A 20,873-nucleotide genomic window follows, 5' to 3' on the forward strand; every position below is an offset into this window, starting at 1 on the left:
AGAATGGGTATTCCCTTCCTTTTTTGGAGTTTCCTCCTCCTTACCCTCCTCGCCAGGGTTGGTGCTCAGAGGACCACTTACTGCTTTTACAGCAGGAGGTTCTTACCTTGCTTCAGAAAGGTGCGATAGAGGTGGTTCCGGAGCAGGAAAGGGGTCAGGGTCCCAAAAAGGACGGTCGCTTAAGATCGATCAGGGACCTCAGGGTTTTGAACCTTTACCTCAGACAGGAGAAGTTCAAAATGGTGACCTTGGCTCAGGTTCTCCTTGCGCTGCAACAGGGAGACTGGATGATGTCCATCGATCTACAGGATGCTTATTTTCATCTTCCCATCCTGAGGTCGCATCGGAAGTATCTCCGGTTCACGGTAGCGTTGCAACATTATCAGTTTGCGGTTCTTCCGTTCGGTCTTCCGTCCGCACCTTGAGTCTTTACAAAGGTGATGGCGGTGGTAGCGGCTCATCTCAGAAAGCCAGGGGTTCCTGTTTTCCCCTACCTGGACGACTGGTTGTTGAAAGCGGAGTCTCCAGAGTTGGTTTCGCGCCACTTGCAGGTAACAGCTCATCTGTTATTCAATTTGGGTTTTTCGATAAATGTACCCAAATCTCACCTGGTGCCTTCTCAGCGCAGCCTGTTCATAGGAGCAATACTGGACACTTCTGTGTGTCGAACATACAGGAAATGATTACTTTATTTCACGATGGAGCGGTTGTTCCATTCCTGTTCGGTCTGTTCGCTTCCTGCATTCTGTTGGTCAACCATGCACGCTGGCACATGAGGACACTCCAGTGGTGCCTCCGCAGGCAGTGGTATCAGCACAACGGAGATCTCGGGCAGAAGGTCAAGATCTCCAGAGAAGCTGCAGCGGAGCTGATTTGGTGGAGTTTGCAGGGCAACCTGTCTCAAGGAGAGCCCTTTCAGCCTCCTCCACCGGTGGCCACAGTGATCACGGATGCCTCCACTCTAGGGTGGGGTGCTCATCTGGGGGATCTGGAGGTCAAAGGTCTTTGGTGTCCAGAGCAAAGGTTGCTTCATATCAACCTGCTGGAATTGTGGGCGATTCGTTTGGCACTAAAGGCCTTCCTCCCTTCCCTTTGCGGTCAGTCGGTAACACTACCTCGATGTGTTATATCAACAAACAGGGAGGTGTAGGGTCGTTTCGTCTCTGTCAAGAGGCTCTGCGACTCTGGTCCTGGGCTCAGAACCATCGGATTTGTGTGTTTGCAAATCATCTGGCCGGTGTGCTCAATGTTCATGCGGACAGTCTCAGTCGGCGTTACTCGGTCGATCACGAGTGGCGGCTTCATCCGGAGGTGGTCAGTCGCATCTTTCAGATGTGGGGGTCTCCTCGGTTGGACCCGTTTGCCACTCACGAGAACGCGCACTGCCCGTTCTGCAGTCTCCAGTATCCGATGCAGGGAGTGCTGGGGGACGTGTTTCAATTGGATTGGAGCTCACAACTCCTTTATGCGTTTCCTCTCATACCCTTGATTCCTCGGGTTCTGAGGCAGGTTCGCCAAGACCGGGCCCAAGTCACGTTGATCGCCCCGGATTGGCCAAGAAGGGTGTGGTACACAGATCTACTTCACCTCTCATCGCACCCTCCGCTTCGTCTCCCTCTCAGGGCAGACCTCCTCTCGCAGGGGCAGGTTCTTCACCCCCACCTCCAGAGCCTGCACCTTCATGCCTGGAGATTGAATGGGGCAACCTGAGTTCCTTCTTCTTCCCGCCGGATATAGTGGATGTTATTTTATCGTACAGGCAACACTCCGCTAAGTTTGTTTACTCTTCCAGATGGTCCAGATTTGTTAGGTGGTGCAGAGAGAGAGACATTGACCCTTTGAAGACCCGTTTGTCTAATATTTTTGAGTTTTCACTTTATTTGGCACAGCAAGGTTGTCGGCTTTTCTATGTTTGCCGAACCAGCCGTCTTTATTTAAGTGCCCCATTGTCATGAGGTTCATTAAGGGCCTTACAAATAAGTTCCCTCCCACACCTTTCATTATGCCTCAGTGGGACTTGAATCTCATTCTTAGCTTTTTAATTGGTTCTCCATTTGAGCCTCTTCATACTTGCCCGTTGAGGCTTCTTTCTTTTAAAACGGTTTTCTGGATTGCCATTACCTCGGTTAGGAGGGTAAGTTAGCCTCAGGCTCTTAGTTCGAAACCTCCTATCTTGACCCTTCATGCAGATAAGTTGGTCTTAAGGACCAGGGCTGCTTTCCTTCCCAAGGTGGTTACCCCTTTTCATTTGGGACAATCCATTACTTTACCTACCTTCTATCCTCCCCCTCACCCTTCCAAGGAGGATAGACTGCATTGTTTGGACCCAAAGAGAGCTGTCAGCTTTTACTTGGATCGGACAAGAGATCTGAGGCTGGACGATCAGCTCTTCGTGGGTTATGTTGGGAAGATGAAAGGCAAGGCTGTGCACAAGAGAACTCTCTCCAGGTGGATTATCTTGTGCATCAAGATTTGCTACGCCTTGGCCAAGAAGGACCCTCCTGAAGGTATCAGAGCTCATTCCACCAGAGCTAAGTTTACTTCTTCTGCTTTGGCTAGAGGTGTTCCTGTTGTTGAAATTTGTAAGGCATCAACTTGGGCCTCCCTCCACACCTTTGCGAAGCATTACTGCTTGGACTCTGAGGTTAGGAGGGATGGCCATTTTGCTCGTTCTGTTTAGCAAGATTTTTTGGTCTAGTCAGGTGGACACCCTCCTCCAAGAGGTGTACGGCTTTGGGAATCTATTCATAAGGTGATGAATCCACAGGCAGAAGTATCCATCAGAAGAACAAGTTACTTACCTTCAGTAACGCTTTTTCTGGTGGATCCAGTATCTGCCTGTGGATTCCTCACTGTCCCGCCCGCCTCCCTGTTGTCCACCTGTTTCTACCCAAAAATATTTTATCTTAATATTTCTTAATCATGTTGATATTTTAATAATGAGAAATGCTTATTCAGTTGCTATTTCTCTATGTCTTTATTGATTATGCATTTGTGAATTTATATATATGTATATATTTGGTATGCTATGTTTGCATTGGAAAATGTGTCGGTCCGCCCGTTTCCCTCGGTGGCACAGAAAAAATGGGTGGAACTGACGTCAGCACACCGAAGCGGTCCTCTTATGGCTCCGATGACTTCATATGGTGTCTCGAGCGGAGCCGTGCTATTGCGACGTCCTCGTCGACGTGGGAGAGCTAGGAAAGAATTTCCCACGGAATGCTGGCACAGGGGGTATTCATAAGGTGAGGAATCCACAGGCAGATACTGTATCCACCAGAAAAAGCGTTACCGAAGGGAAGTAACTTGTTCCTTTAGCGCTTAAGAGCAGTACGAAGTGCCTATGGGGGGTTTTCTGGTTGTGCTGGGCCTGGGCAAAGTCAACAGTTCAGGCTGACCGCAATGGAGCACAGGCCAGGGAAAAGAGCCACGCAGGACCGGTAAACCTTGATCTGGTCGCAACTGCGAGATGCAGGGTGCAGAGGAGCATTGCGTCGATGTCTGGCCTGCAGTTCAGGTGATGCATTGATTTTCTTCACACATGGCAGCAATGCATTGAGTCTGTTGAACGAAGCACCAGTTCCAAGTGCAGTGGTTCAGAAGAAAATACGGCGGGCTAATCCACGCTGGAGGGGCAATGCGCCTATCTCCTTCATGCAGTGGCGGCGATGCCTGGGTGCAAAAGCTGTGGTTCTGGACGCAATGAGATAGTTCAGAGTGCGATGTGCCAGTTCTATACCCGCAACAGGGTCGATGCACCTTTTCTGCTACATGCAGACTGCAGATATGTCGATCTCCCTGGTGCAAGTATCTGAGTCCACTTCCAGTGAACCAGGCATAGGAGCAGGGGTAGAGGCCTTGTTAGCCCAGAGCCTCAAGCAACAGTAGGCAAGCAAACAAGCCCTTGGAGATAACTTCATTTGTAGGGCAAAGTCGAGCTCTCCTTGGCAGGGTCAGAGAGCGGCAGGCGGTAGGGCAGCACAGAAGAAAAACAAACCTTGCAGTACAGCAGAGTGTCACTCTTTGATGCAGCACAGCAGTTCTTCTGACAGGGCCCAGTTGTAGTTCCAAAAGTGTCTGATTTGTTGGGGTCAGAGCCCCAGTACTTATACACAGTTGTGCCTTTGAAGTGGGGTGGCTTCAAAGAAGGGTCATTGAAGTGCACAGAAGTCTTTTCTTCCCAGCCCTGGCTCCAGTCTGTCAGCAGGGGATAATTAGCCCGTTGTGTGGGGACAGGACACTACCTATTCATTCGCAAGTGTTAGCTCCTCCCTCCTGTTCTGTGTAGGAAGGGCCATCAGAATGCAGATGAGTGCTCAGACACACCTAACTTTCTTGTGTTTTTGGCTGTTTAGAGGAAATGCACAAAGTGAAGCTGTCACCCACCCTAGATGTGTATTGGAGACAGGCTGCAGGCAGAGTAGTAAGCGCAGCGAAATGTCAACATTCTAAAAGTGGCATTTCTAAAATAGTAATGTCTAATCCATCTTTACAAGTAAAGAGGATTTGCCATTACCATTCCAAAGACATCAAGCATGATACAGCTACTCCCTTGTAATCAATAATTGCACCTTAAAAGTGTATTAAGGAATTCCCAATGTTAGCCTGTGAGAGGAGTAGGCCTCACAGTAGTGAGTGTTTTGTCATTACCAGGACATGCAGAACTTAAAAGTACATGACCTACCTTTTACTTACGCAGCACTCTGCGCTTTGGGCTACCTATGGCCTACCTTAGGGGTGACTTATGCGTAATAAAAGGTGAGTTTATGGCTTGGCAAAGAGTTTTAAATGCCAAGTTGAAGTGGCAGTAAACTGCACAAACACGCCTTACAGGGGCAGGCCTGAGACCGCTTTGAAAGGCTACTTGTGTAGGTGGCACAATTTGTGATGTAGGCCCACTAATACAGGCCCTGGGTATATGGTATGCCACTTTGCAAGGGATTTATAAGTAAACTAAATATGCCAATTTTGTATACACCAATGTTACCATGTTTAGAGGAAACTCACATGCACTTTAGCACTGATCAGCAGTGGTAAATTGCTCAGTCTTAAGGCTAACAAAAAGATACAGCAAAAAGAGGAGGTAAGCAGGCAAAAGGTTTGGGTAAGACCACCCTAAGGATGAAAGGTCTAACAGCCACTAAACTCTACAACACTCTACAATACTGCACTCTCCACCACTATACTCTACACCACTCTACCCTGCACTCTACGCCACTGCACTCTGTGACACTCTACACGACTGCACTCCATGCCACTGCAATCTATTATGCACCACTCTAATCCACGCAATTGCATTCTATGACTTTGCATTGTATGCCACTGAATTCTATGCTGCTGCACTCTACGCCAATATACTCTGCAACTCTCTAAGCCAATGCACTCTACACGACTGTTAACCCCATGCCATTGCACTCTACTCCCCTCTATGCCACACTGCACTCCACAATACTGCACACCACATACTGCACACCACGCCACTCTACTCTACATTACTCCACTCTGTGTCACTTCACTCTGCAGCACTCCACTCTACATCACTGCACTGTATGCCACTGCACATTACGGCACTGTACTCTTCAGCACTGCACTCTGTGCCATTATACTCTGCAGTACTACATTCTTTGCCACTCCACTACGCTACTCTGCATCACTCCACTATACGCCACATTACTCTGCAGTACTCTACTCTACTGCACTTTATGCCACTACATGCTACGGCACTATACTCTGCAACACTGGACTCTACGACACTCTGCAATACTGCACTCTCCACCACTATACTCTACACCACTCTACCCTGCACTCTACGCCACTGCACTTTGAAGCACTCCCCTGCTCTCTATGCCATTGCACTTTGCTGCACTCCACTCTACACCACTATACTCTACTCTGCACCACTCTACGCCACTGCAGTCTGCCACTCTACACCACTGCACTCTATGCCACTGCAATCTACTATGCACCACTCTAATCCACACCATTGCATTCTATGACTTTGCATAGTTCTGAGAGAGAATATTGTTGATTTACAGGAGGCATCTAGTGAGTTTGATGCCCCAGAGAAGGTCTTAGAAATGTATATGAGAACTGTAGAGCAGATGGGGTCTTTTTTCCAAATAGCAACTAGCCGCAACTTCCATAATATGCGACCAAAAAGTGGGCAGACCTGGTTCTCTAAGGACTGTAGACAAAAAAGGAAAGCTTTAGCCCTTGCTATTCAAAGTAAAAATTGTCCTCTGGTCCAAATTGCTAGGAAGGAGTACAAAGCAGCTTTGCTTTGTGCCAAGCTGAAGTGGGAAGAATCCCACTGGCTGGATCTGAAGGACGCTAGCATAGCAAGGGATGCTAATTTATTTTGCGACCTTGTCAGGGGGGCGGACAGAAAAGACCCTGACCCAATTCTTAATCATTTTTCGAGTCCGGATTAGTTTGATCATTTTAGGAAACTCTATTCGGGGGCAGACGCAACCTGCCAAGAAGGGCCGTATGATCGGTTAAGTACCCTCCTCATCCCAAATACTTGCGACCTCTGTTGCGGGGATGCTGCTCATGCACAGAACTATGCACAGGAAACCAGGACCTCAGTGAATTGTGGTGTACCAAAAAACTCACCTCAGTACCCAGAACCCCTATCCTACTATCACCAGTGTCTCATTCGTTCTCCGTATCATCTTGAAGCTACCAATGATTAGACAAACCAGAACAAGCGACTTGGAGTACTCTCAGGAATGGTGGGAATCAGAAACACCTTTTCGTTATTATTCTCATATCAGTCCACAACAAGTGTAATCAGAGACACGGAAACGCTTAAAATGTTTATTTTTACCTACGTGCTCTAAGGTGCAGTACATTGGCTAACATAAGCAGACAAATGATTAGAAATAAAAACCATCAGCATTGTTACAATTCCATAGAAAAAGTAGGGAGAAATCATATTATAATGATAATGGAAACAGGTCCTATAATACCTTTAACCACCCTCCCTTCGCTAGTAAGCTAGTTTTATATACTAATAGAAGGTCTCTAGGTTTGAATGGGGAACCCCATACCGCAAAAATCAGCTTAGGTGAATCACATCACAGGATCAGCTCTGCTCTCTGTGTCTGGAAAGATTTCTCCAAGTGCCTGAATCATGCATGCAAATGCAATATTAAAGGCACCCGAGCTTCAGATATTTGCAGCTGTGTGCTTGTTGTGTCTAGAGCGTGGGCCGATCAACCCGAATTCAACAGCATACATTGTTATTTGACCTTGACGGCTTCTGCACAGTGTTCAGACTAAGGTCGCGGTGCACGTCTAAGGATGTGAACAACACACCGTTCTCATGTGAAGAAAAAGCAAACAAGCAAGCAGTTTTAGTTGTAATAACAGCAACCTGTAGTGTTGTGTGCAAAAGCAGCAAAGTGGCAAGATGGCGTTTAACTTCTAAAGCGCTTATGCTAACATAGCAATGTGTGCACGCAAAACCCTGACTCCACTACATCTCTTTACGCTAAATGAAGTAGAAGTGGCTATCAAAAGAATAGTGCCAAACAAAAGCTCCTGGACCAGATGGTCTCCCTGGGGACCGATTTCTCGCGGATCCTTGTAATTGGACAAGATATATCACGCTTTTAATTAACTCCATCTCTAATGGATTCCCCATACCCGAATCGTGGAAGGGTGCCAAGGTGGTGCCAATTTTCAAAAAGGGATCTTGGGAGGACCCTGCCAACTACCGACCTATCAGTTTGATTGATGCTATTCAAAAAGTAGTTGCCAGGGTGTGGCTGCAGAGAATCCAACTATGGGCTGAGGACGAGAACGTCCTCTCCCATTATCAGGCGGGTTTCAGGGACAAACCAGGACGATTGACCAAGCATTTAGGCTGCTTCTCCTTTATTGGAAGGTAGTCGTAGTAGGTTGAGGCAGTCTTTACCTCGCTTTTATTAACTTGAAAACTGCTTTCAACCTGGTTTCTCGCGATCGGTTGTGGTAAATCCTGGGCGAGATGGGCATCCCTCCGTTAATACTTAACTTGCTGATTCAATTGCACGAAGGTAATTATGCACAAGTGAGATGGGGTCACAAGAGCAAAAAACTGACAGGATTACTGTGAACAGGGGAGTATGCCAGGGCTGTGTTATGGCACGAACCCTGTTCTCCTTATATGTGAATGGGGTGGTTAGCTCCCTTCAGGAAATTCCAGCTGACGCCCCGGCTCTGGCAGGAGATAGGGTACCTACTCTCCTGTTTGCAGACTATACACTGCTGATTTCCAAGACCCCAGGAGGGTTGCAAAATTCCTGGACAGGTTTCAGCTCTTTTGTAACTCCAGGGGGCTGATTATTAACACCAATAAGACCAAGCTGATGACATTTAACCCCTATAAACCTTTTAGGCATAACTTTACCCGGGGAGGAATACCCCTGGAGAGAGTCGGCACTTTCGATTACCTCGGTATTCGACTCTCCGAAAGAATGCATTGGAGATCCCATATCAATAAGATGCTTCTGAACCACAAACGTGTGGCTGGGGCAATAGGTAGAGAACATCGCTCCTCACAGAGCAGACCTGTTGCCCCGCCTCTCACGATTTATGCTGCAAAAGCTGTTAGCTCGGCCTTTATGGTGCCAAACTGTGGGGTTTCGACAACGTAGAAGAGATCCTCCTATAGAGATATTGCCAGACTACAACCCTTACTTTTTTGGGGACATTTACTGCGGACTGCTGAACTCACTAAATATGCTGCTGTATTCACAGAGGTAATTAACCTAGACGGTAACCACAGGGTCAGCTCGATAAATAATGTTAAACTATTATTCGCCCTAGACCTTAAGGAATCCTGGGAATCCCAAAACCCCCCAGTAAAAGTTGACCTTAAATGATCATAATGGGCCTGTGTTGATACACAGGAACTCAGTAATCCCAAAGCAGGAAGGCTGACAGAAGATTTCTATCAGCATAAGCAGCACATACTGCTGGAACCATATTTAGATTTTATCCAGAGACCAAGAGATGGGGCGCTCTATATACAGTTTAGGGTTGGCTCCCTCTTGGTTTGCGAACTAACTGCAAAGTGGAGCCCCCCCCTTATCAGACAATTGCGGGTGGCCCCTGTTGCGAGGCACCGAAGGAGAGTGTGGCCCATCTCCTGTTTCCATGCCCAGCATATAACCTAGCTAGATCCAGATGGTTAAAACCCATCTGTAGACAGCTGGGGACTTCTGATCATTGTGCTACTTTGGGAATTCTGAAATCAGATTCACGAACCCTTTTTGCTTGTGGCTTGGCAAAGTACCTTAGTTGCGTTTGGCTTGTCAGGTCCAAATTCTTATGCAGAGAGGTCTGATATTACTTTGTGGACTTTTTACAATTGTCTCCAAATAGCTTGAACGAGATAAAATGCACTGTCACTTTATCCAATTAATTATTTTATATATCGATCAAATTTTATTATTTATTGGAAGTACAAATTTATTTTCCATCCTGAATCCTGGATTGGCCCGTTATTGTTTATAACCATTAACGAAACGAACAAGTGCTAATATACTATGCCCGGATGGATTTTATATACTTTGTTATTAATAATGCTTTTATGATAACTTGTAATTTTTATTGTTGGATTGTAAGAATGATGATGCTTTTATGATACTTGTTATCGAAATAAAGCTATTTGATGTATTCACTTTGCATTGTACGCCACTGCATTCTATGCCGCTGCACTCTACGCTAATATACTCTGCAACTCTCTAAGCCAATGTACTCTAGACGACTGTTAACTCCATGCCATTGCACTCTACACTACCCTATGCCACACTGCACTCCACTCTGCAATACTGCACACCATGCCACTCAACTCTGCATCACTTCACTCTGCAGCACTCCACTCTACGTCTCTGCACTGTATGCCACTGCACACTACGGCACTATACTCTGCAACACTGCACTCTACGCCACAATACTCTGCAGTACTACATTTTTTGCCACTCCACTACGACACTCTACTCTACATCACTCCACTATATGCCACTTCACTCTGCAGTACTCCACTGCACTAGATGCCACTGCACACAATGGCACTATACTCTGCAGCATGCCACTCTATGCCACTGACCTCTACACCACTCTGCTCTACTACATTCTTTGCCACTACACTCTACACTCTGCTCTGCATCACTCTACGCTACGCGACTCTACTGTGCATCACTCCATTCTACACCACTTCACTCTGGAGTACTTCACTTTACGCCACTTCACTGTACGCCACTGCACTCTACAGCCCTATACTCTGCACCACTCTACTCTGCTCCACTCTACGCAACTGCAGTCTGACACTCTACTCTACACAACTGCACTCTATGCCACTGTTCTTTACTATGGAACACTCTAACTTATGTCACTGCATTCTATAATGTGCATTGTACACCACTGAATTCTATGGCGCTGCACTCTACACCATTGCACCAAATTTACCACTTTACTTTGCAACTCTCTATGCCAACACACTCTACCCCAGTTCACTCTACTCCACTGTACGCCCCGCGACTCCACTCTATGCCATTCCAGTACACAACATTCTGTGCCACTCCACTCGATGACACTCTACTCCACTCTTCGCCATTCCACTCTACGACACTCCACACCACTCTTCTCTACGTCACTAACTTTTAGCCATGCTGAACAGCAGCCACACTGGTATACAACATGGCTAAAACACATTGGCAATGCCAATAGCTCTTGCATATGCGAGACCTATTGGCTTTGCCAATGCTTATTATTTGTCTGGATATGATGGATATCGAGCAGTTTGAACACAAACACTGTAACTAGCAGTCACAAACGTAGATAGGTGACAACAGTATGATAGACGAGGTTTTAGAACTCTAAATTACTTCCCGCTAGTATCATTTGGAGTAATTTAGGGGGAAATGCCTATCACAAGAGTACAAAAACAGAGCACAAGCAGCTTCTGACTGCTCGTGCTCTGTTGCATTTCGCAGTATTTACTTAGTGCAAATTGCATCCGCGCGTCTATTTTGGGCATGAGTGCATTTTGCACTAAGAAGATAGTACTAGATGCAGGGTAACGCTCCTTGCATAAAACAGCATAATTTTGCTGTAATTTCACGTGATTACGCTACAGCAAATTAGGAGAGCTACGCCCTCTCCTAGTTCCAAGGCCTTTGGCCAAACGTGTAATGTTGGAAGAAAGATAACTTTGAGTAATAGGTTGTAGAATTATATCTGAAAGAAACTGTTAGTTTTAGATTCCCTCCCCTTCGAGACAACCCCTCCAGCTGTGCCACCTCAGTACCATCGCATGTCGGTGGATCATCTGGCCCTTCTCCAACAGGAAGTTTCGGCACTCTTGGCAAAGGAAGCCATTGAGCGCGTTCCTGTCCCACAAGTATGTCATGGTTGCTATTCCCACTACTTTCTTGTGCCCAAGAAGGACAGTGGCCTGCGTCCTATCTTTAATCTCAGGAATGTCAACCACTTCCTCCAGAAGGAGAAGTTCCAAATGTTGACGCTCGCTCAGGTCCTGTCTACCCTCAACCCTGGAGACTGGATGGTAGCGTTGGACTTGTAGGACGCTTATTTTCACATCCCCTTCTTGCCAGCCCACCAGTGTTACCTACGGTTCACGGTAGGCCACGAACACTTTCAATTTACTGTGTTCCCCTTTGGCCTTACCAGCGCCCCTGTGATGGCGGTGGTCGCAGCTCATCTGCGCAGATCAGAGGTTTCAGTCTTCCCCCTATCTCGACGACTGGCTGTTGAAGGCGGGCTCGCCCCAGGCTGTCGTCTCCCACCTCCATACTACGGCCGACCTCCTGCATTCAGTGGGATTCTCCGTCAACGTGCCAAAGTCACACCTGACTTCATCTCAGAAGCTCCTCTTCATCAGAGTGGTTCTGTACACAATGCATTGTCGTGTCTATCCTCCCAAACAGCGAGTCTGGGATATTCAGGCTATGATTCCAATCTTTCAGCCTCTATCCCGGGATTCGGTCAGGATGACCCTCCGGCTAGTGGGCCTGTAGCCTCCTGCATCCTGCTGGTGGACCATGCCAGATGGCATATGTGGGCTCTGCAGTGGGACCTGAAGTTCCAGCAGGCACATCATCAGGGGAACCTCTCTGATTGCATCCAGATCTCGGAGGGCACTGCACAACAATTGCAGTGGTGGCTAACGAACCAGGATTGGGTTGACCGCAGATCCATCTCCCTTCCCCAACCACAATTCGCAGTGGTGTCCGATGCATCACTTCTGGGATGGGGCGGAGATCAGAGACCTCTGGTCTCCAGCGGAGTTAGGGCTCCACATCAACCGTCTGGAGCTTCGGGCGATTCGTCTTGCACTCAAGGCATTCCTTCCCTCTGCCTGGGGACGAATAGTGCAGGTGTTCACGGACAACACCACCGCCATGTGGTACTGCAACAAACAAGGCGGATGGGATCATGGACCCTATGTCAGGAGGCCCTCCACCTCTGGACATGGCTGGAACATCAGGGAATATCCCTGGTGGTTCAACACCTCACAGGTTCCATGAACGCCAGGGCGGACGAACTCTGCAGCAGGTGCATGATAGGTCACGAATATAGTCTTCACTTGGAGGTGGTGCAAGGTTTTTTTCAACAGTGGGGAGAGCCTTTGTTAGATCTATTTGCCACTGAAGAGCACATGCAATGTCAGCAATTCTGCGCTTTGGAATTTCCAAGGCGGCACTCGCTAGGCAACGCTTTTTGCCGTGAGTGGAGTTGCGGTCTTCTATACGCCTATGCCACTTCTGCCCAGAGTGAAGAAGATCAAGCACGACAGGGCCCAAGTCATTCTTGTGGCTCCGGATTGGGCAAGAAGAGTCTAGTATCCCGAGCTGCTTCACATGGCCATCGATCCTCTGATCAAACTGCCTCTTCGGGAGGATCTTCTGTTGCAGCAGCATGGTACGGTCCTCCACCCGAACCTGTCAAGCCTCCACCACCTTGCGTGGAGATTGAGCAGGGGCAGTTGACGTCGTTTGACCTGCCTCCCGAAGTGTGTGACTTCTTGGCAGCCAGGCGTCCCTTCATTAAGATGGTATATGCCTAAAGATGGAATACATTTGTGGCATGGTGCACAGCAAAGGCTGTGGATCCCCTTTCCACCCCTTTCTGGGGTTCTCTTGTTCCTCCTTTCTTTGGCCCAGCAGGGCTTTGCTCTTGGCACTCTAAAGAGCTACCTCTCTGCCATTTCAGCCTTCGTTAGGCTTCCTTATCATCCTTCTTCTTTTCAAGCCCCCTGTTGAAAATCATTTCCTTAAGGGCATTACTCATCGTTTTACTCCTGTTCCCTTCATAATGCCCCAGTGGGACTTGAACTTGGTTCTTACATATCTTATGTGCACTCCCTTTGAGCCGCTACATAACTCTCCTCTCAGGCTTCTAACTTTAAAAACCTGCCTTTCTGGTGGCCGTCACTTCTGCGCGCAGGGTGAGTGAGCTACAAGCTCTTTCTTCCAAGCCTCCCTTTCTGGCTGTTCATCCGGATAAGGTCGTCCTCAGAACTAGACCTTCCTTTCTTCCCAAGGTGGTTACTTCTTTGCACATTGGCCAAACCATCACTTTGCCCACCTTCTGTCCGCCTCCGCATCCTTCAAAAGAGGAAGAGAGGCTCCATCGTCTGGATCCAAAATGTGCACTTTCCTTTTACTTGGATCACACCAAACAATCCCGGGTGGACGATCAGCTCTTTGTTGGTTACGTGGGCACTAAGAAAGGTTGGGCCATGCACAATTATTATTATTATTAAAACATTTTATAGAGCGCGTAGTCACCCGGAGGTATCCCAGCGCTAAGAACCCTACCTCTACAGGTCAGAGGGCCGGGAAAGGAGGGGGGTAAGGGAGGGGAGGGGGGGGGGTTAGGAGATCGGGGTTCCGGAAGAGCAAGTTGCTTTTAGGGAAAAAGGTGGGTTTTCAACCGCTTCCTGAAGCGTAGGTAATGTGGTTCCATTCTCAGGTCGCGGGGGAGTGCATTCCAGAGGCGGGCGGTGTGGACTGAGAAACGTCTTCCGCCTGAACGTGCCTTCTTAAATCTGGGAGTGATGATGAGATTCTCCTTGTCAGAACGGAGGGATCTAGAGGATTTATAAGGTTTGATAAATTTTCTAAGAATAGGGGGGCCTTGATCCAGGTGGGTCGTTCTGTGCATCAAAGCTTGCTATTCTTTGGCAAAGAAGGAGCCTCCAGTGGGACTGCGCGCCCATTTCACCAGGGCGACGGCAGCTACCACTGCTTTGGGATGGGGAGTACCCCTTAATGACATCTTTCAGGCGGTTCAGTGACTAAATATCGAGGGACAGAATATAGACTGGCCAAAATATCGACTCAAAAATATCGAGGGACAGAATATAGAATCACTATCTACAAACAGGTAAGTTCTAAAATATCGAGTACAAAATATAGATAGTTAAAATATAGTTAACTAAAATATCGATTTTTTTTAAATGTACTAAAAATAATATAAAAGTGATTAATAAACACAATTAAATAAAACATAGTTAAAATAATGTAAAAAAGCTTAAAATGTAAAAATAATAAATGTAATGTAAAAAAACATATTTTTTTAACATATGTATTTACGTAATAATATAAAATAATTATTAATCTTAATTATAAAATATTTAAAACATTACAAATATATTTACATATATATATATAAATAAACCTAATATCTAAATATAAAAATAAATAATATATAATAATTTAAATAAAGTAATACTTTTATGTTAATTAATAATTTACACTACATTAAATATAACACAATTAAAAACATTACATAGCTAAGGGAATACAATTAGTATTCACACTCCAACAATTGCAAAAGTAAAGAATTTGTTGGATAGCGTAGGGGTAAAAATTACTATTCCCGCTCCAGTGAGTGCAACAGTAGGGAAAGCGTTGGATAGCGTAGGGGTAAAATGGACTATTCCCACTCCAATGAGTGCAACAGTAGGGAAAGCGTTGGATAGCGTAGGGGTAAAAATTACTATTCCCACTCCAGTGAGTGCAACAGTAGGGAATACGTTGGATAGTGGGAGGGTAAAAACAACTATTCCCACTCCAGTGAGTGCACAGTAGGGAAAGTATTGGATAGCGTAGGGGTAAAGATTACTATTTCCACTCCAGAGAGTGCAACAGTAGGGAAAGTAATGATTTAATATTTAAATAGGAATAAATGAATTATCAATGCCAATTAAAAATTAATTAAAATTAATTACCAATCACAAAATATTAATTAATTAATTATAAATACCAATATTTATTAAAAATTAATTGCCTATTATTAACAACCAATTAATTTTAAATACCAAAAATGAAATAGGTAATAAAAAAAGATCAATTAATAATTAACAAATTATTTATCAATACACAAAAATAATTTCTTTAATTACAATTACATTACTTCCCTCCCTATTCCCCTATAACCCACAACCCACTCCAAAGAATACATTAATACAATTAACATAATTATCAATTAAACAATTAAAATGACTTGCCAATTAATAAAAAAAATTAGCAATTAATAATTAACAATAAATTAAGTATCAATACATATAAATAAAAATAAATATTTACTTAATTACAATTAAATTACTTCCCACCCTATTCTCTTATAAACCCACAACCCGCTACAGAACTAAAACGCAAAATTAAATAAAAAACAATTCATAAAAATTAATATTTAATTTATTATAATTAAATTACTTCCCACCCTATTCCCCTATAAACCCACAACCCGCTACGGAATTAAATTACGCAAAAATTAAATAACATAAAATTCATTACTTAAAAAAAATTAAACATACATTAAAAAAATAATATATAATTTTAACACATAGTAGCATACATAACACTAAAAATGTTTTCGATATTATGGAAAACTATATTTTGAATTCGATATTATGGAAATCGATATTTCTTACCTCAAATTCGATATTCTATACAACTATATTTTGGGAATTCGATATACTGGCCTCTCTATATTTTTGATTTGATATTCTGGACCGTCGATATTTCAAATTCGATATTTTGGGTGTTTACCCTGTCAGGCAGCTACCTGGGCATCACTGCACATGTTCACCAAACATTACTGCCTGGACAGCCAAGTCCAGCAAGACGGCTTCTTTGGCCTTTCTGTTCTCCAGGACTTTCTGGTGTGAACTTAGTTCACAGACCCACCTCCGGTGTTGGTATTGCTGGGGTAAAGAATCTATAACTGTTTCTTTCAGATGAACAAGTTACTTACCTTCGGTAATGATATATCGGTACGAAACATAGGTTAGTTATAGATTCCTTACCGCCCCACCCATCCTCCCTGTTCTGTGAACTGACTTCTAGGGTTAAGGACTTCCTTTCAGGGCCCTAGTTTTCTGCACCAGTGGTCAGTGTCTTTCATGGCTCTGCTCTTCTGGCGTGGAAAGTCGTGTACAGAACTGACGTCAGCACACGAGGGCGGCGTCTAAGTAGCTACTGTGACGTCATCCCGGCGACCACAACGCGAACGATGAATGCGGAGTTGACCGACGCCACCTTCTGACGCGCAGGGGTACTGCTGACGCAACACTTTACGGATTCAGTCTGACACCTGGGGGTAATTCTAAGGTAAGGAATCTATAACTAACCTATGTTTCTTACAGATATATTGTTACCGAAGGTAAGTAACTTGTTCGTACTGCTCTTAGATTAGCAGTCAGCCAACCAACTTGGTGTCACTGATGAGGTAGAATGTTAATGTGGGACACTAAAATTGACACAAGGTAAAGTTACAGACTTCTTCAATGGTGGTGGGTGGGTGGTCGAGTGTAGGCAATTGTAGCATAGTAGTGTTATAGTAGTCTGGGCTGCTCACTAGCCAAGTGTTTGAGAGTTTTATTAGTTTGTAATTAGAGGTGGAGGTGCATTTTATAGATATTCTAGCATCCAAAATATGGTCCCCTGGCTGTTTTAAATGTACATGGCCCCAGTCAAATGCTAGAAGATAGGCTAAGCTGTTTAAAGAGCGAGGGTGGGCAGTGTGTTCGGGGTAGAATATGCAAGAATAAGGATAATTTTAGTTTTCAAGGAATGCAACAGGAGGGAACTTAGGGCCCCATTAGTATGGCGGGTGGACTTTGTCCGCCCGCCATACCCTCGGGAAACGGGACCGCCCGCTGAGGGTGCGGCGGTCCCGCACTCCCGATTAGCATGCGCCCGCCACACTGGCGGGCGCATGGCGCATCTGCAACATTGCGGCGGGCGGTGCAGACAGCACCGCAATGCCACAAAGGCAGCCTGTGCCTTTCAATGCACAACGTGACAGGCACCGCGCGGTGCCTGCCACGTTGTACATTGAAATGCATGGGGTACCATAGGTACCCCCATGTGCACCCCCCAGAATCCCTGCGGGCCCGCTACGGGCCCCCAATGTCAAAAACCGCCTGCCTGGCCTGGCATGGCCGCCACAGAAAGGCAGGTCCCCGCATGCATAGTAATATGGATGGCGGTGTCTACCAGACACCGCCACCATATAAACTGCTTTTCCGCCCGGTAGGCAATCAGGCAGATTGCCTACCGGTGGAAAAACGCCCGCCGGGGTCCCCCCTACCATGGTAATGTGGCGGGGGGAAATTGGCAGCGGGCGGAGGTTTTTAGCGGGGGGGGGGATCCGCCCGCTATAGTAATGGGCCTCTAAGAGTATTAATTGATGTATGCTTATACATCAGGCTATGTATTTGTGTCTTATTCTTCACTGTTATTTCATGTATAGAACAGAGAGTTTGCGGACAACAATAACAAGAGACAAAAGCATTCCCAATTTTGATGACCAGACAGTACATCAGGTAGGATATTTCTTTATTTTTTTAATTAACTTGCTGATTAATCTGCATGTCATGGTGTTACTGCAAAATTATCTCTCAGTGATTTTGAGTTTCATTATTTAAACTGAAATGCAAATACTATACAGTTGTTTTTTCTTTATTACAGGTAATAAAGATAGTTTTTTTTTTAACTCAAAAATTCTAATGAATATGGCTGCTGAACAGTAAATTAAAAATTATACTTTAAAACATATAATCCACATTTGTTTTTTGGTGCACTTCCTGGTTCAGACCCAAACGCTGAGACATTCACTGCATGCTATAGCATCTTAGTTTCATTCTGCTGCTGGAACTGCTTCTTGTCTGAAAGGGACCTATGGAGAACCTGAAACAGCAGAGAAAACAATGGCACGCACAAAATGCCTTCTTTCTGGTTGTCTTCTCCTGTCTCTTTATGCACTAACCTCTGTTTGTCAGTTACCTTAAAGCTCTCTAGCAGCCGGGCCCCGTTCTCCATTAGCATTGTCTTTCAACTAATCTCTCTCCCTTCAACTCTGCCTCACTTTATCTGCCTCCTCTCCCATCCCTTGTGCCAGCTCGGTCTTCATATAGGTTTTGCTGATGGATACATCTGCCAGTGGATTCCTCACCTTGTGAATATCCCCTGCGCCAGCAACATTCGGAACTTTTTGTAGCTCTCCACGCTGACGAGGACGACGTCACAATAGCATGGCTCCGCACGCGGCTCCGCTGACGTCACTGGAGCCATAAGAGGACCTTGTCGGCGTGATGACGTCAGTTCCCTTTTTTCCGCGCCGTCGACGCTAACGGTTTTTTGGGACTCTCGTAGCTTTTCTGGTTACTTTGTGTTTCTGCTGTGTTTCTGGTCTCATCTTGCTTCTTTCTTAAGGATGTCGACAAGGAAGTCAGGGTTCAAGCCCTGTAGTGATTGTGGAAACACATGTCCATCACGGATCCACATGAGGATTGTGTCTGGTGCCTGTCGTCGGATCACGACGTTGAGGGGTGCTCTTGCTACCTCAAGATGAACTGAAAGGCATTAAAGGAGAGAGAAGCCAAGCTATTCATAGCGAAAATGAGGAAGGAGAAGAGAGGTCGAAGGCGTTAGAGATCAAGATCCAGGTCGAGGTCGGGTTCGAAGTCGACATCGGGTCATGCTTCAAAGTCAAAGAAACATAAAAAGAAGAGGCATGGCTCTCGACGCCATTCGGATAAGGAGACTGCTCCGAGATAGACTTCACCTGCTCCTCGACGTCGTAAGGACTATGTTTCTCCCTCTCCTTCTGTGTCGAATCCGGCTTCACCTGCTTGCCCGGCTTCGCCTGCAGCTTCTCCGGAGCGCTCTCGGGCTCCTTCTCCGACGCCGACGCATTCTCCGGCTCTGGTGGAAGATGCTCCGATTCCTGATGAGTCTTCGACTCCAATGGCTCCACCGGTGTCCGGTAATGCCTCAGTCTGAGCCTTTTCCTGGCCCGGGACAAGACCCATCACATTATTTGAATGCCATGTATGTAGGGCTATGTACCCCTCTGGAGCACCTTCGGGTCCCATGGGTCCAATGGCCTTTAATTTGAGGGTTCCTCAGGCCTATGCTCAGGCTCCCTTTATGCCATTCTTTCCAGCGGCGCCGTCTTGGTATTTCCCGGCGCTGAGGACGCCTACACCGCTCCCTTCTTCTCCGGCTCCACCAACTCGACCTCGTTCGTCTCAGGTTGTACCTTCGGATCCGTGTTCGACTCCGGCTCCGTCGGAGTCGTGTACGGCGCCGCCGATGCCGGTCCTGAGGATTCGATCCAGGCGAGAGGCACAAAGAATTCTTGAGGAGCAGAGGAATGGAAGAGGGTGAGCTCCTAGAGTCAGATGACTTGTTTGAGGAACTAAACGAGTCAAGTAGCCTTGATTTGTCCCCAGAATGGGAGCTTTCTCCTCCTACAGATGCTCCCTCTACAGATGTGGCTCCTTACCACACTGTCTTAAGGAAAGCCTCGGAGCTCTTTGACTTGCAGCTCCCAACGGCTGAATTTAAATCCAACATCCTGACGGAGGTTCTTCATTCTCCCTCCACTGTGGTAGAGCCTTTGCTTCCTTTTAATGATGCCATCACTGAGCCAGCCATGGAGGTTTGGCGCAAGCCCTTTTCAGCTCCGACAGTGTCTAAATCTGTTGCTAGGAGGTGTAGGGCGGCTCCAGGAGATCCGGACTTTCTAACATCCCATCCTTCTCCTGAGAGTCTGGTGGTTCAAGCTGCCTGTTCAAAGAAGTCATCTGGGGCATTTCCACAAGTTCCTAGTGATAGGGAGTCGAAAAAGCTTGATAAGTCGGTCAAGAAAGTGTTCTCATCGGCAAGTATGGCCTTGAAGTCCAAAAATGCCACCTGTCTTTTGGGCCGTTACATCCACGCACTTATGGATTCAGCAAAACAACTGGCTCCTAATTTGTCTGAGGAGGACAGACAGAATTTTAATGAGGTCTTGTCGGACACTCAGGCGGCTGCACGACAGGTTATTCAGAGTGGTTTGGACACTGCGGACTCTGTTGCCAGGATCATGGGCTCCTCGGTTGCCACAAGGAGAAGTCCATGGCTTAAATCGTCGGAGTTCTCTCCGGATGTGCAGGCAACACTTCTGGACCTGCCCTTCGATGGTTCTGGGCTTTTCGGAAAGAAAGCAGATGCAGCCTTGGAGAGGTTCAAGGACAGCAAAGCCACGGCTAAGTCTCTGGGCCTGCAGGCGCAGCCTAGAGGTTCCTCTTACAGGAGGTACAGAGGTTTTGGAAGGTCGTCATTTCGGACCTATAGGCAGCAGCAGCAGCAAAATACCTGGTCGTCATCTCTCCTCCTTCTCCTCCCTCCCTCCTACCACTGCAAAGCAGCCCTAGATCCGCCATTCTGGATCATGTTGGTCCTGTGGGGGGGTCGGCTTACCCATTTTCTGCAAGATTAGGAATCGGTCACTACAGACCTTTGGGTTCTAAATCTTGTAAAAAAAATGGGTATGCTCTCCCTCCAAATTGCCCTCCTTGCCAA

The 20,873-nt window shown here is 46.3% G+C and overlaps 1 protein-coding gene across 6 annotated transcripts in view; it reads left to right on the forward strand.

Moving 5' to 3' along the window:
* ANKRD27 (ankyrin repeat domain 27) overlaps nucleotides 1-20,873 on the forward strand; it is a 595,879-nt gene that overhangs the window by 541,582 nt on the left and 33,424 nt on the right. For all 6 annotated transcript variants that reach the window (XM_085639132.1, XM_085639135.1, XM_085639137.1 and 3 more), the window contains one exon: nucleotides 17,776-17,848. In XM_085639132.1, the coding sequence (XP_085495258.1) occupies nucleotides 17,776-17,848 (73 nt within the window). The remainder of the gene's footprint in view (nucleotides 1-17,775; nucleotides 17,849-20,873) is intronic.

This window comes from Triturus cristatus, chromosome 12, assembly GCF_964204655.1.
Source record: "Triturus cristatus chromosome 12, aTriCri1.1, whole genome shotgun sequence".
Taxonomy (NCBI): Eukaryota; Metazoa; Chordata; class Amphibia; order Caudata; family Salamandridae; genus Triturus; species Triturus cristatus.